Below are 12,560 nucleotides of genomic sequence, written 5' to 3'. Positions count from 1 at the left end.
CGGCTGCCCCCACACAGCGCTCCCTCCTGAACGTAGCAGACTGGTTTCCAAGACATTTTAAAAACAGCGTGTGAAGCGCTCTGTCTGGCAGGACATGTTCTAAAAGCAGAGCGGAACCACGTGAGCGTGGCCCCAGCAGAAAGGTGCACGCCCATCAAAGCACGGTCCCTGCTCTGAAACGAGGAGACAAGCCTTAAAGGGCTCTCTGGCTAACCCACAGGAAAAAGAACCACCACCCAACAGGAAAACGGGCAAAGGAGAGGACAAGATCCACGCAGAGAAGCATAAAAGGCTCATCAACACGTGAAGGGGCGCTCAATTGTGCCAACAATGGAAGACACACGGGTGAAGGTTGGCACGGTGTCCCCGGCAGGCAGGCACGTTTCGGGGTAAAATTGGTTCAAACTTTCGGAAGAACAATCGAACAGCATCTGCCAGCATGGGAAACGTGCACAATGATGTTTTACCGAGAAATTCCACTTCTAGGGTTCATCTTACAGAAACACGCAAAGATCTACATTCACAGCAGCCCCGTTTATTTTTTTAAAAAACCGCAAACTGGAATGACCTAACAAGCCCAGCACCACGGAGTGAACTACAATTCGTTCATTCACGCGCTGAGATACGCGCTGCTGCTCCAAACGGACGGCAGCCTGACCAGGCGGCGGCGATGTGGATAGAGCGTCGGACTGGGACATGGAGGACCCAGGTTCGAGACCCCAAGGTCACCGGCTTGAGCGCAGGCTCATCTGTCTTGAGCCCAAAGTCACTGGCTTGAGCAGTGGGTCTGCTGTAGGTCCCCCACCTCCTCAGTCAAGGCACGTATGAGAAAGCAATCAATGAACAACTAAGGTGCTGCATGCAACAAAGAATTGATGCTTCTCATCCGTCTCCCTTCCTGTCTGTCTGTCCCTCTATCTGTTTCTGTCACACACACACACACACACACACACACACAAAAGGACAGCAGACTTGACCTCCCCATTGTCTTCATGGGCTGACGTGGAGAGAAGCCAAGATATCTACTAAATGAGAAGAAAACAAGTTTTATGAGAACATATGTAATATGACACTGTTTCTATTTAAAAAAAAATAAAACACAAAAGTATTTGTGTGTGAGAAGGTTCTAGAAAGATGAATTCCACACTGTTAGGAACAGCTGCCTCTGGGAAGCAAGATCAAGGCTTAACAGGTTTGAGTCAGCAGCAACCAGGGCCCTGCCTGTTGACAGAGGGGCTTCCGACGGGGTCTGTGCCGCTGGCAGTCGGCGGCCGTGGGGGGCCTGCAGTCCCGGCCCTCCTGCGTGCTGGGGGGCCAGCTTTCCCAGAAGCCCTGCAAAAGGGGGGGGGCCCCAAACCGATTTGGTGGAAGAAGATAAATACTGCTCTGTTCCACTGATTCTAAGACAGTGGTTGTTGTTTTGTTTTTCATTTTTTCATCACTGAAGTTGAGATGTGTCACAATTGACCGAGTATTTTCTCCCAGAAGAGGGCTGGGGTCACAGAAGCCTCCCCGTGTGGAGGAGGAGCCTCCCTGGGCTGTGCCCACAGCGGGTGCTCGATCAGCCCCAGCGCGGGGTGGCTGACCCTGGGCTCAAAGCAGGGTCCTGCTCTGCAGACCCTCCGCCACCTCCCCGGCTCGAACGCGGGTCTCTGCAGGCACGGCGGGAAGTGGCCGACACGAGAACAGGGCCGGTGCTTCTCCTGCACACCCGAAGGCCACCTCCCCGGCTTGAACGCGGGTCTCTGCAGGCACGGCGGGAAGTGGCCGACAGGAGCACAGGGCCGGTGCTTCTCCCGCACACCCGAAGGCCACCTCCCCGGCTTGAACGCGGGTCTCTGCCGGCACAGTGGGAAGTGGCCAACAGGAGCACAGGGCCGGTGCTTCTCCTGCACACCCGAAGGCCACCTCCCCGGCTTGAACGCGGGTCTCTGCCGGCACAGTGGGAAGTGGCCGACACGAGAACAGGGCCGGTGCTTCTGCACACCCGAAGTCTGGGGGAGGAACCAGGAGCCCAACGCCCACCCAGAGGCGCACCGCCCCTCCCCGTCAGCCTAGGGGACCCGTGCCACGTCCATGGCCACCTGCTCCAGAGTCTGACCTGGCCTGGCCGGGCACCCGGTCCTCCCTCACCCCAGACCGCTGGGAGGGGCACAGTGTCCCCTCAGCTTTGCCCCACAGGTCGGGCAGGCTGACGCTGGTGGAGGCACGGCGGGTGGGTGCCACAGAGTCACTTCCTCAGAAACCCACGCCAGGTGTAAAGACTTCCTAGTGGGCTGACCCCAAACTCCAGCCTCCTACACAACAGCAGGGCTGGAAGCTGGCCCTGACTCGGGAGTGGCAGTCCTTGGAGGGCACACACCCGTCCCCTCTGCCCTCCTCGGCTCTAGGCTCCGCCACCCACCAGCCTCTGCCCCGTGTCTGCCACCCAATGCCCAGGTTCCCAGCAGGACCAGGGAGGGGGAGCCGACAGCTCTAACTCGGGGCCGCACTTGCTGCAGGGAATGGGACCAGACCTTCCACACCCCTCCGCCCACGAGGTGATCACAACCTTGCCTTGCAGATGAGCAGACCACTCAGAGACGGCAGTGACTGGCCAGGCCACGGGATGGGGCTGAGACGTGAGCCCAGACCGTAAGCACCAAAGCCCTGCTCTTTCCCACTCCGTGTGTGCTGCTGCCCTCAAAAGGAACAGGTAGGATTCATTTCCTCCGCACCCATTTGGGGCAGAGGCTCCATGAGGGTGTGAAGCAGAGCTGCCAGGGTCTAGGACACCAGGGACTTCTCGGGTCAGTGTCACTGCCTGGACACCAGAGGGCGCCGGGGAGCAGTGCCAGCTGCCAGTGTGGAAGGTACCAGGTGGCTCTGAGAGCACTGTTACCCAGCAGAAGAGCCCCAACTGTATCCATCATGGCCTCAGCTCCCCCTGCACCCTGCCAGACACAGGAGGACTGGGAGTCGCATTCAGAAACCACTGGCTAAGAGCACAGCCAGAGGTGTGGGTTCAAATCCCAGCTCTGCCCCTAGTAGCTCCATGGTCTCAACCAACCTAAGCTCGGTGCACTTCAGTGTTCTCACCGCTCTGGGGTGACAGCAGTGCCTTTCTCCCAGGGTCATCGCGAGAATTCAATCAGCTAAAGTGACTCTCACAGTGCCCAATGGCAGGCTGACAGAGGCTCAGAGAGGAAAGTGGACCTGCAGGGCCACACAAGGCAGAGGACATGGGTGGGCCTGGGCCCCGGCCTGGACTCCAAGCCCCTCCCCATCCTCGCCTCGCCTCCCCTCTGCTACCCAAAGCCCTTGGACAGCCGACCCCCATTTCGAATGAAAGGCCCCCCAAATGAACACACTCCTGCCCCCCCAGCAGACCGCCCCCCTCTGCAGCAGATGCTCTGTGGGGAATTACTTCTCCTGGGCCGTGAGGAATGTTGTTTTCTCTTCACTTGTGTCTAGATTATTCCATTTCAATATCCAGCCTCCAAACAGCCTCCAAGATGAGCCCTGATTAAATTCCCATAAAACCACAGGCAGCACCACTCCGTTTGTGGTGTGCATGCCCTCCCCAGAGAGGCCTGGCGTCCAGTGGCCATCTGTCACCTCCGGAGCATATGTGTGGGAGGCTCCGGGAAAAGGAGACCGGAAAGTCACCCCTCAGCCGCAGCTGTCAGCAGCTCGGAAGGGCCTCTCGAGCCTTCTGCCTTGTGGTCTCAGACACTTCCCCAGCTGCGGGGACAAACTTGGGTCATCCATCCAATCACAGCCCAGGTGCTCAGATCAAAGTCAGTTCAGGAGCTGGCTACAGCCTGGCCCAGAACCGTGCGGCTCAGGGTAGCAGGGCCAGGCTTTGGTCTTAGGGCTTCCATCTCGAAGTCCCAGGCCCATGTGACAAAGTGGGTGCCACTGAAGGGAAAAAACCTGCAAAGGCGCGTGCACAGCCATCTTGCTCCCTCCTCTCTGCCCCCTGCCGGCCCCGGGCAGTGTTTAATTTCTGGGAGGCTCCTGCCCTTGGCTTGAATTGGAGCCAGGTTCAGTGCCATCTGTGCCTCTGGCTAAGGGGGGGGCGGTGCAGCCCTGCCAAGATGCTGCGGTCTGTTAGGGAAACCTGAGGCCCAGGTGCTCCGAAGTGACTCAGCCTGCAAACCTGCCGACCTCGCGCTGTCCTGAGCTGCTCTGTGCAAGAACTTCCTGCTGAGGTCACAGGCGGGGCCAGCAGGAGGGGGCTGGTGTTCGAAGTCATTCACCCGTGGGGTTCTGCAGGCAGGAGTCCCGTTCTCAGAGCGTGGCATGGCAGACTGCTAGCTGTCCCCCAAAACTCATTCTCCCCCTTCTTGCAAGGTGACAAAGCTCCTAAATTTTAGCGTTTAAGTTGGGCATATACAGCTGCCCAGAATAAAGACCACATTCCCGCACCGCCTTGCAGCTGTTTGAGACCCACGTTCTGGTCAGTGATGTGTGAAGAGAACATCACAGTGTAGCCTCCAGAACCTTTCCTAAAGAAGACCAGGGCTGCGTCCCTCTGCTTCCTCTCCTTGTCCCCCTCTCCACCCTCACGTCCAGGTCACGGAAGTGACCGCTGGACTTTCAGCACCATCTCGGACCAGGAGGGCCCTACCGCACAGTGAACAGAGAAGCCTGGGTCCCTGCTGTCCCACCCAGTACCCGGTGACCTCCCTGTGGGCTGGTACATGAGAGAGATACTTAGTTCTATCTCGTGTAAGCCACCACAACTTCAGGTCTCTGCTGCTATAACAACTTTAGCACTCACTGAACGGACAGGACTGGGGTAGAGACAGGACCTTTGTCTCCAGAGTCGAGATGAGAAGAATGCAGGGAGCACAGGACGGAGATGGCACCGACCACTCTGGGGCCGCCCCGGTCCTCAGAAAGGCGAGGCCGGGACTTCCAGGCAGCAGGCCTCACCTGTCTCCCAGCTGGTGCTCTGCGTGAAGAAGGCCAGGCTGCCGCGGGGGCCCAGCCTAAGCGCTCTCCCTGTGCCACAGCCCCCGGCCCACCCCAGCCCAGCCCACCGCAGCGCCGCCTCCTGTCTGGCCCACCAGCCCTGCGCCGCCCCAGCTCCTGAGGACAGGGGGAGCAGCTCTGGCATGGGGGCTGGAAGTCTCTGCAAAGCCCCTGCTCCCAACACAAAAGTGGTGTCACTTGGATTGTTGTAATTGTCTGAGGAATGTGAAAGGGTAATGATGGCCGTTTACAGCACGCCCAACAGAGCTGCGTGCCTCCAGGAATAGAGGAGTGGGCGGGACCGAGGAGAGCCAGGGATGTGCTTCCCCAAGAAGGTCCTCCTCCGCACAGCGGAGCAGCCCGCCCCTCCTGGGGGGGGTGCAGTCTTCCCCATGAACAGCCCCCCCGGGGGGCAGGAAAAGCCTCTAGGGAGTCCCAGCCTCTGACCGCCGTCCTGGGAGAGTGCCGGGGCGCATGGCGTGCACGACAAGGAAAGCCCAGGGTGCAGCGGCCACGGCCCACCCGCCACACAGCTTCTGCTGCTCTCAAACCAAGCCCATCTTTAGGGTTCGGTCCAGAAGTTCTTGCTGGGGCTGGAGGCAGTGTCCACCCAGTGGGCAGCTCCTGAGCGGAGGGCATGTGGCTCTGATTCTCTCCCTGCTGGGAGCCGGTCACCAGTCCTCAGGCCTGTGGCTGGGGGCAGTCACCCTCACAACCGGCCGGGTAGTGACCATCAGAACCTGTCTCCAGGCCGCAGCTGCGCTGATCTAACATGTCTTCTCGTCTCCTCCCTCAGTAGGTCACACGCCTTCAACGGCGGCCCACAGATGAAGTCCCCCAGCGGCACAAGGCGGTCCAAGTCCTCCACTCTGACCCGATGGTCTGCAAGTCCCTCACCAGCACCCACACTTCAGCTCTCTCCCTGCTCAGCTCACACCCCTGCCCTGTGGGAGGCCCAGGCTGTCACTCTCAGCACCTGCTCACCAGGGACAGCCCTGCGCCCTGTGTACCCTGCAGTCTAGCCCCCCACTGGTCCCCAGATTGTGCGTGTGCCAAGCCTGGGCACCAGTGACCCACAGCCCTGCCTGCCTGTAAAGTCAGGCCTCCAGGGTCCCACCCTGACGCCTCACCCCCTTGCACAGTCAGGGAGCAGCTGCAGCAGCTGACCCGGTGACCCAATGGGCTGGGGCCCGTGCTAAATGCCCGTCAGACATCATCCCAATTGTCCCAACCCCGGAGCCCATGGATAAACCACTTATTATCTACGTCTTACAAAATATCAGCAGGGACTTGGCCAAGACCACACAGCAGCAAAAGCCCAGATTTGGACACAGTCTGTGTCCTCCAGGCTCAGAGAGTCTTCTTTGAGGCGCTCTCCCTAGTCCTATCGGAACCACGCCCTGTCTAGTGGCCTGTCGAGGACATGAGCCATGGCCGCCGACCTGCACCTCCCCCCAGTCCTCGGGACTTGTCATCGCTGGACAGGATCGCCTGTCCCTTCACACACAGTCGGTGTCCCACACTCACACCTCCGGGGAAGAGCCGGATTTCCTCCCCAGACCCGCATCCAGCAGAACATCACTCGATCTGCCTGCTCACCTGGGGACTCTGGGAGGGCCCAGGAATAGAACACAAAGGGAAAGGGCGTTGACGTCGGCACTGACCACTCCAGGTCCAAGGAGGACAGGAGGCTGGCGTGCGGGAAAAGCCTGCCCGCTCCCTGGCTGTCCGGGCCATGCTCTACCCCACCTGATGAGTGCCAGGCAGCACGGGAAACGAGCCACGAGACCCCTCACACCATGGCCAGCCCAGCACTGAGCTCTCCTGCAGGGCACGCTCCTTAAAGAAGCAAGAAACGCACCAAGTCTCCCAGCCAGGGCCCGTGCTGCACCGACGCGGGGTGCTTGCTAGACCCAGGGTCCTCTGGCCATGGACACGGAAGTCCAGCTCAGGGGTCAGGAGCTAGGGAGCCTGGTCAGAGACCTGGCTGACCGCTGGCTCAGCCAGTTACAGGCTGTGTGATGTCGGTGTGTCTGCTAACCTCTCCGGTACTTACATGTAAAATCAGAGAGGAGACGTGCCCTCCACACGAGCACAGGAGGAAAGAATATAAGGAGAAGGCTCAACCCAACACCAGGCCTGGCACAGGCCCAGGAGACACCGCTGTCATCACTCCCGTAAGTGTCCTGTGAGGCACACCAGAAGTCCTTGCTGGACACCCACCGGTCCCTCCTTCACACGAACAATGCCTGGGGCCAAGCCGCCACCCAGGTCGGGGCTCCAGGCAGCGCGTGCGGACCACGCTCACAGCCGGGATGGCCGGGCAGGGCTGCCACTCCTACCCCTACGGTGAAGCCCCACGAAGTCCCCGGGTGCAGGCAAAGCACACCCACTTAAAATGAAACAAGAGCCCTCGGCAGAGAACGCTTGGACCCTGCAAAGAGGACGGGGGGTTTACTGTTCACATGAATCTTTCCAAAATGCATAAACAAACACCTCAGAAAGGCCTTGACTCCTCTGGAGCTGCCTTGCCTGGGAGGGGGAGGGGGAGGGGAGGGGGCCCCAGGGGCAGGAGGCTGCAGCTGGCAGCAGAAACCCCTGCAGCGAAGAGGGAGGCTCCTGCCGCGAGGACATGGCGTTCCTGCGAGGTCTAGCCGCCGCATCGCATATCTCTGTGTGTTTGATAAAAGGCCCTTTAATTTCTGTTTGTCTCCTTCGCCTCGTTACATAACTGCCTCGCCGCCAGCCACTGAGCTCCTCTACACACACTCCTCTCTGCGCTGTGCTGGGGGACACTTCATCGCCACTCCGTGGCTTCAAAACAACTAAACAAAACCGTACTGAAGTGGTTGGAGCCACTCTCCCAAAGAGCACTCTGGGCTTTCACTTCCCAGCTGTGCTGGTCAGGGTGGGGGGAGGGGGGGACGGGGAAGGGGAGGGAGGGGGAGGAGAAGGGGGAGGGGGAGGGGAGGAAGGGGGAGGGGGAGGGGAGGAAGGGGGAGGGAAGGGGGAGGGGGAGAGGGGAGGGGGAGGGAGCCCTTCCTAGCATGTGTGGCCCCTGGAACTCGACTGCTTTGGTCCCAAAGTGCTTAAAGACATCAAAGCGCCCCCCCGCCCCATGCAATGACTGCCTTATGACTACAGAGGTGGGCCACCTGCCACACGTGCAGAGCCACCGTGCCCGTACCTTTCATGTAGGCCTCAATCTTCCGGATGAGCTCGTAGGACTTGGAGCGGTCGAGCAGGGTCCTGATGGCAGGAAGGGGGTCCAGGACAATGGTCTCAGGGTGGGCGTCGATGTATTCCTGAAAGGAGAACACACACCTTCCGGTTAGAGAGGGGAAGCTGATGCTGAAAGGCAGGTGACAAGCAAGACTTCATCCTATACAACCCCTTCCCCACATCCATCCCTGTCTTCCCACTCCCCCCACCAGCCCTCACTTCTGTCTGGGGCCTCCACCTGTCAGTCCCACAGATCACATGACTTTGGTTTGACCAATCCGGCCACTGGCTCAGGAGAGGACGTGACCCGAGTCCGTCCAATCAGAGGCATGCTCAGAGCTGAGAATTCTGGGAAAGGAAGCCCTCCTCCCTGAGAAGAGGAAGTGGAGAAAGTGGCAGCTGGGAGCAGTCACCTTGGGGCCTGAAGGAGGCCTGATGACATCAAAATTCAAAGTGAAGCCCAAACTGAGAAAATGGAGCCGAGAACGGCAGAGCAACAGGGTGCTGGTCAGCTCGCCTGACCCCTGGATCGAGCCTCACCTGAAGCCTGCCCTGCTCACATGTGACCACCATCCGTGAGTGGCCCAGCACCCTGCACTGACAAGGGCTCTGAGACAGGGCAGGGGCACGAAACGCCAGCATGTGGTAGAAGGCCTGAGGGAAGGCAGGCCTGCCCATGAGGCACTGGCCGTGGGCGACCCCCTGGCCCTCAGTGCTCACTCCAGTGAGTGTTTTTCTAATCTACGAGCTTCATGGCAGATCATGCAACTGTGAGAGAAACCGTGACAAAACTGCTCTCTGAGGAAGCTGCGATCTTCCTGGGGACAGAACAGCAGCGCACACGAGGAACCAGAAACTACCATCTATAACGAGACTCAACAAAAGACGGAGCAGAACGTCTCTAGGAAAAGAGCACGGGGACCCTGGCCCCGCCACCCGTCACCTCCGGGACCCTGCCACCCGTCACCTCCGGGACCCTGCCACCCGTCACCTCCGGGCCCGCAGGAGCCCCGGGCCACGTTCACGGGCTAGCACGCGCAGGTCAGGCAGACACACACCGTACACGAGACCATCCCTCTGGCTCTGAAGCCCAACAAGTCTAAGGATAGAAACGTGGAATGCTGGAGTAACAAGAGAAGGGCACCGAGGGAAGACTGGGTGTGAGGCCAGCCGCTCAGCAGTTGTCGTTACTGTGGGCCGAAACGTGTCCCCACCCCTAGCCCCAACAGATTTGTTCAAGTCCTAAACCCCAGTCCCTGTGAATGCGACCTTATTTGGAAACAGTGTCTTTCAATATGTAATCAAATGAAGATGAGTGCATAGTGGATTCGGATGGGTCCCGATCCATGGACTGGTGTCCTTAGACAAGGAAAACGGGGACCCGGAGACACAGGGAGGAGGCCCTGCGAAGACACCGGTGAACGTCACGCAGCTGCGAGGCAAGGAGAGGCAGGGGCCCCTGGCCACCCGCAGCCAGGAGATGGGCGCAGAGCAGGGGCTCCGAGTGCCCCGGAAGGAGCCAGCCCCGCAGACGCCCTGCCCGTGAGGATCAGCTCCCTCACTTCAAGGCGCTCGGTTCGTAGCTCTGTGTAATGGCCGCCCCAAGGAATGAAGAGAGCCCTGAATCCACCCGCCTCCCCGCCCCGTCTACAGGATGGGCCTGTGGGGTCAGCGAAGGCAAGGGGCAAGAGCCATAATGCTCCCTCTCTGGTAAACCTTATCAGCAAAGAGAAAGCTCCATTTAGAATTACTCTTCTTTTCAGTGACCCAATTTTGGTTGCTAGTAATCATTTTTAAAAAGCTCTCAAACACAAAAGCCAGAGATTCGTATCTACTTCTCTGAAATCTGCTCCCCACTGTCTCATACCAGAGGATCTGGTTATGGGCTCATTTGTGTTTTTTTCTCCAAATGTTTAAAAAAGGCCTCTGTCCCTAAGGGCTAGCCAGCACACATGTGTGGGGAGGCCTCTTCCCATCCCCACAGCAACGGGCCCCGCGGGCCCACGCACTCTCACCCGCAGACGTCCTGTGGGTGTACATGCAGGACAGCGGCCCCCTTCGCGCCCCCCCACCCCCTCCCCCCGGGGGACGGCCTGCCTGCGTGTCAGCTCGGCCCCTGGCCCACTGCCCTGCACTGACAGAATCAGCCAGCGGCCGATGAAGGCGAACCCCATGTGCCACCCGAGGGCACATGGGGACAAGCCGGGAGGTGTCCTTAAGGAAGGTTTATCAGGTCAAGGGGCCGGGCCCGGTTCCTCTGGTCCACAGCACGGCCTCGCTGGAGTGCGGCTCACCGGGGTGCCTGCGCCTCCATACCGCAGCTCCCCGCAGGTAGCTACCTTCCGGCACCTACCTGCTGGCACCATTCCTTCATCAGATCCTGCTCCTTTGGACCGGGTCTACACCAAGATGTACGGGTGCGTACGAGATCACATTAGTGTCCCCATGTTGAAAGGCCAGCCACTCAGCAAACTTCACATCGACAGCACTCGGGTGTCGTGTGGCGTGCGGCGAGGCGTGTGGCAGACCAGTAGGTGAGCACAAGCCCTCCGGCCTTCGCTCTGCTGCCCCACAGTGACAGCCGACGAGGCCGTGCTCTGGGCTGTGAACTACAAGCACTGAGCTGGAAGCAGCCTGCTGCAGTGGGAGGGGAAGGGACCAGGAACCAGGGAAACCAGGCTCCCACCAGTCACCTCCTGGTGTCACTGTCGGCAAGCCACTTGGTTTATCTGGGTCTCAGTTTTCTCATCCCTGACTTGAATCTGAACTGGAGAAAAGGGAGGACCAGTGTTCACCAAGGCAAACTTCATGACCGCCCACGGGGCTGTTCTATGTAGAAAGGACAACAGCCACTTGCCAGAGGCATCGCAGGTGCCAGCAGGGACACACACATCCCGCTGCCTTCCTTCAGAAAGGAGGCGGGATCAGGGACGATCACTTCGATGAGCTGGCCCAGCTCTCCCCCAACAACTGAGTCATATAAGACACAGCCCTCACACTGCCGCCCCCTCAACCCCCCCCCCCCTGGTCCCAAGAAGAGCAACCATGCAATTACTGGTTCTGGTTCCACTTTTATGCATTAGGGCAGTGACCTCTAAAGAGGGAACTCAGAATCATTAAGACAGGAATTTAAGTCAAACCCAAGAGGGGAAGAAAGCAGAAGAAAAAGGGCAAGTATCTGACAAGCAGGCGCCAACAAGCTTTTGACCCAGGATGAAAGTGTCGGCATTAATAGAGAGGAGTCATTCCAGAACTTGATCTCTTTCGGGACAAGGACAGGGTGGGCAAAGAAAGAGCTTTTCCAATCACCCCACTATCCACAAGTGGATTTTGTTCCAAGCTTTCCAGCTTATCTATTGTATCCGAGGCCTCATGCATTTTTCACAAGTCTCTTAGGATTACCAAACAAACTGCTGGAAGGGTGAGCGCCCTGGACCATTTTATCCCCGCACAGAGGGGAAGAGGCCCAAACTGTCCCCATGGCAAACGGTACACATGTTCCCTCGAGGGCCGGCCCCAAAACACCTAGGAAGGGAGGGGCAGCCTGGGGTAAGCAGACTAAAAAGAGTTCGGGAAAGCAGAAATACACAGCCTTGGGTCAGCAGGGCCAGGAGGAGGTCTAGAGCATGCAGACTTTGTTGAGGGGCAAAGGGGCAGCGACCAGCCAGATGTCCCCACAGCCCAAGCCCACTGGACACCATAGGATAATGGAGCCAAGAGGTGCCCCGTCTCTCTGCGGTGCTGGAGCGGCGAGGTTTCCCCGCTGAGACTCGGAGCCAAGGGAGAGGCTGGGCGAGCATCAGACACTGTTTCCTCTGCAGTACCATTTATGGCCAGGCAGCGAGCAGGGGCTGAGATGCAAGGATTGCTCTCATCTAATAGGAAAATGCAGGCAAAACTCCCAAGTTCAAACCCTGCCTCTATGTCTGTGAGAAAGAAACTGCAGCTCACCTCTGAGTTTGTGTCCCTGTAGAGAAAATGTGTCTTTTGAGCAAAAATTCCCTCAGGGAGGTGCGGTGGGCAACAAGATCACGAATAGGAAAGGGTTCTCGTGATTCTGTAACACGTGGACTCACGGGGCCAGACCTGGCCCGGGGCCTCTGAGCTCATCCTGCCCGGCGTGGGCAGCAGACACGAGGCGCACGCCAGCTCAGCACCCAGGAGAGCGGCTGGGCGGTCGGGCCGGGCCCAGGGCACGACGCCCACCCCATGGCAGCGCCCCTCTGCGGACAGCCCAGGGCCTGACAAGTCCCCGGTGCCGGCTGCAGCCAGCCAGCCTGCTCCGTACTCAGAAGGAGAGGTGCCCACCCACAGGTCCTCACCCTCGAGTCTCGGGAGGTAACACTCACGGAGCAACTCAAGCGAGCACCACAGTGACA

General features: G+C 59.1%; 1 protein-coding gene across 4 annotated transcripts in view; it reads right to left on the bottom strand.

The window, feature by feature from the left end:
* ITPK1 (inositol-tetrakisphosphate 1-kinase) overlaps positions 1-12,560 on the bottom strand; it is a 162,555-nt gene that overhangs the window by 40,057 nt on the left and 109,938 nt on the right. For all 4 annotated transcript variants that reach the window (XM_066274064.1, XM_066274063.1, XM_066274066.1 and 1 more), the window contains one exon: positions 8,147-8,264. In XM_066274064.1, the coding sequence (XP_066130161.1) occupies positions 8,147-8,264 (118 nt within the window). The remainder of the gene's footprint in view (positions 1-8,146; positions 8,265-12,560) is intronic.

This window comes from Saccopteryx bilineata, chromosome 4 (assembly GCF_036850765.1).
Source record: "Saccopteryx bilineata isolate mSacBil1 chromosome 4, mSacBil1_pri_phased_curated, whole genome shotgun sequence".
In the NCBI taxonomy this organism is placed as follows: Eukaryota; Metazoa; Chordata; class Mammalia; order Chiroptera; family Emballonuridae; genus Saccopteryx; species Saccopteryx bilineata.
The sequence above is the reverse complement of the archived record's forward strand: the minus strand, read 5'-3'. Positions and strand labels throughout refer to the sequence as shown.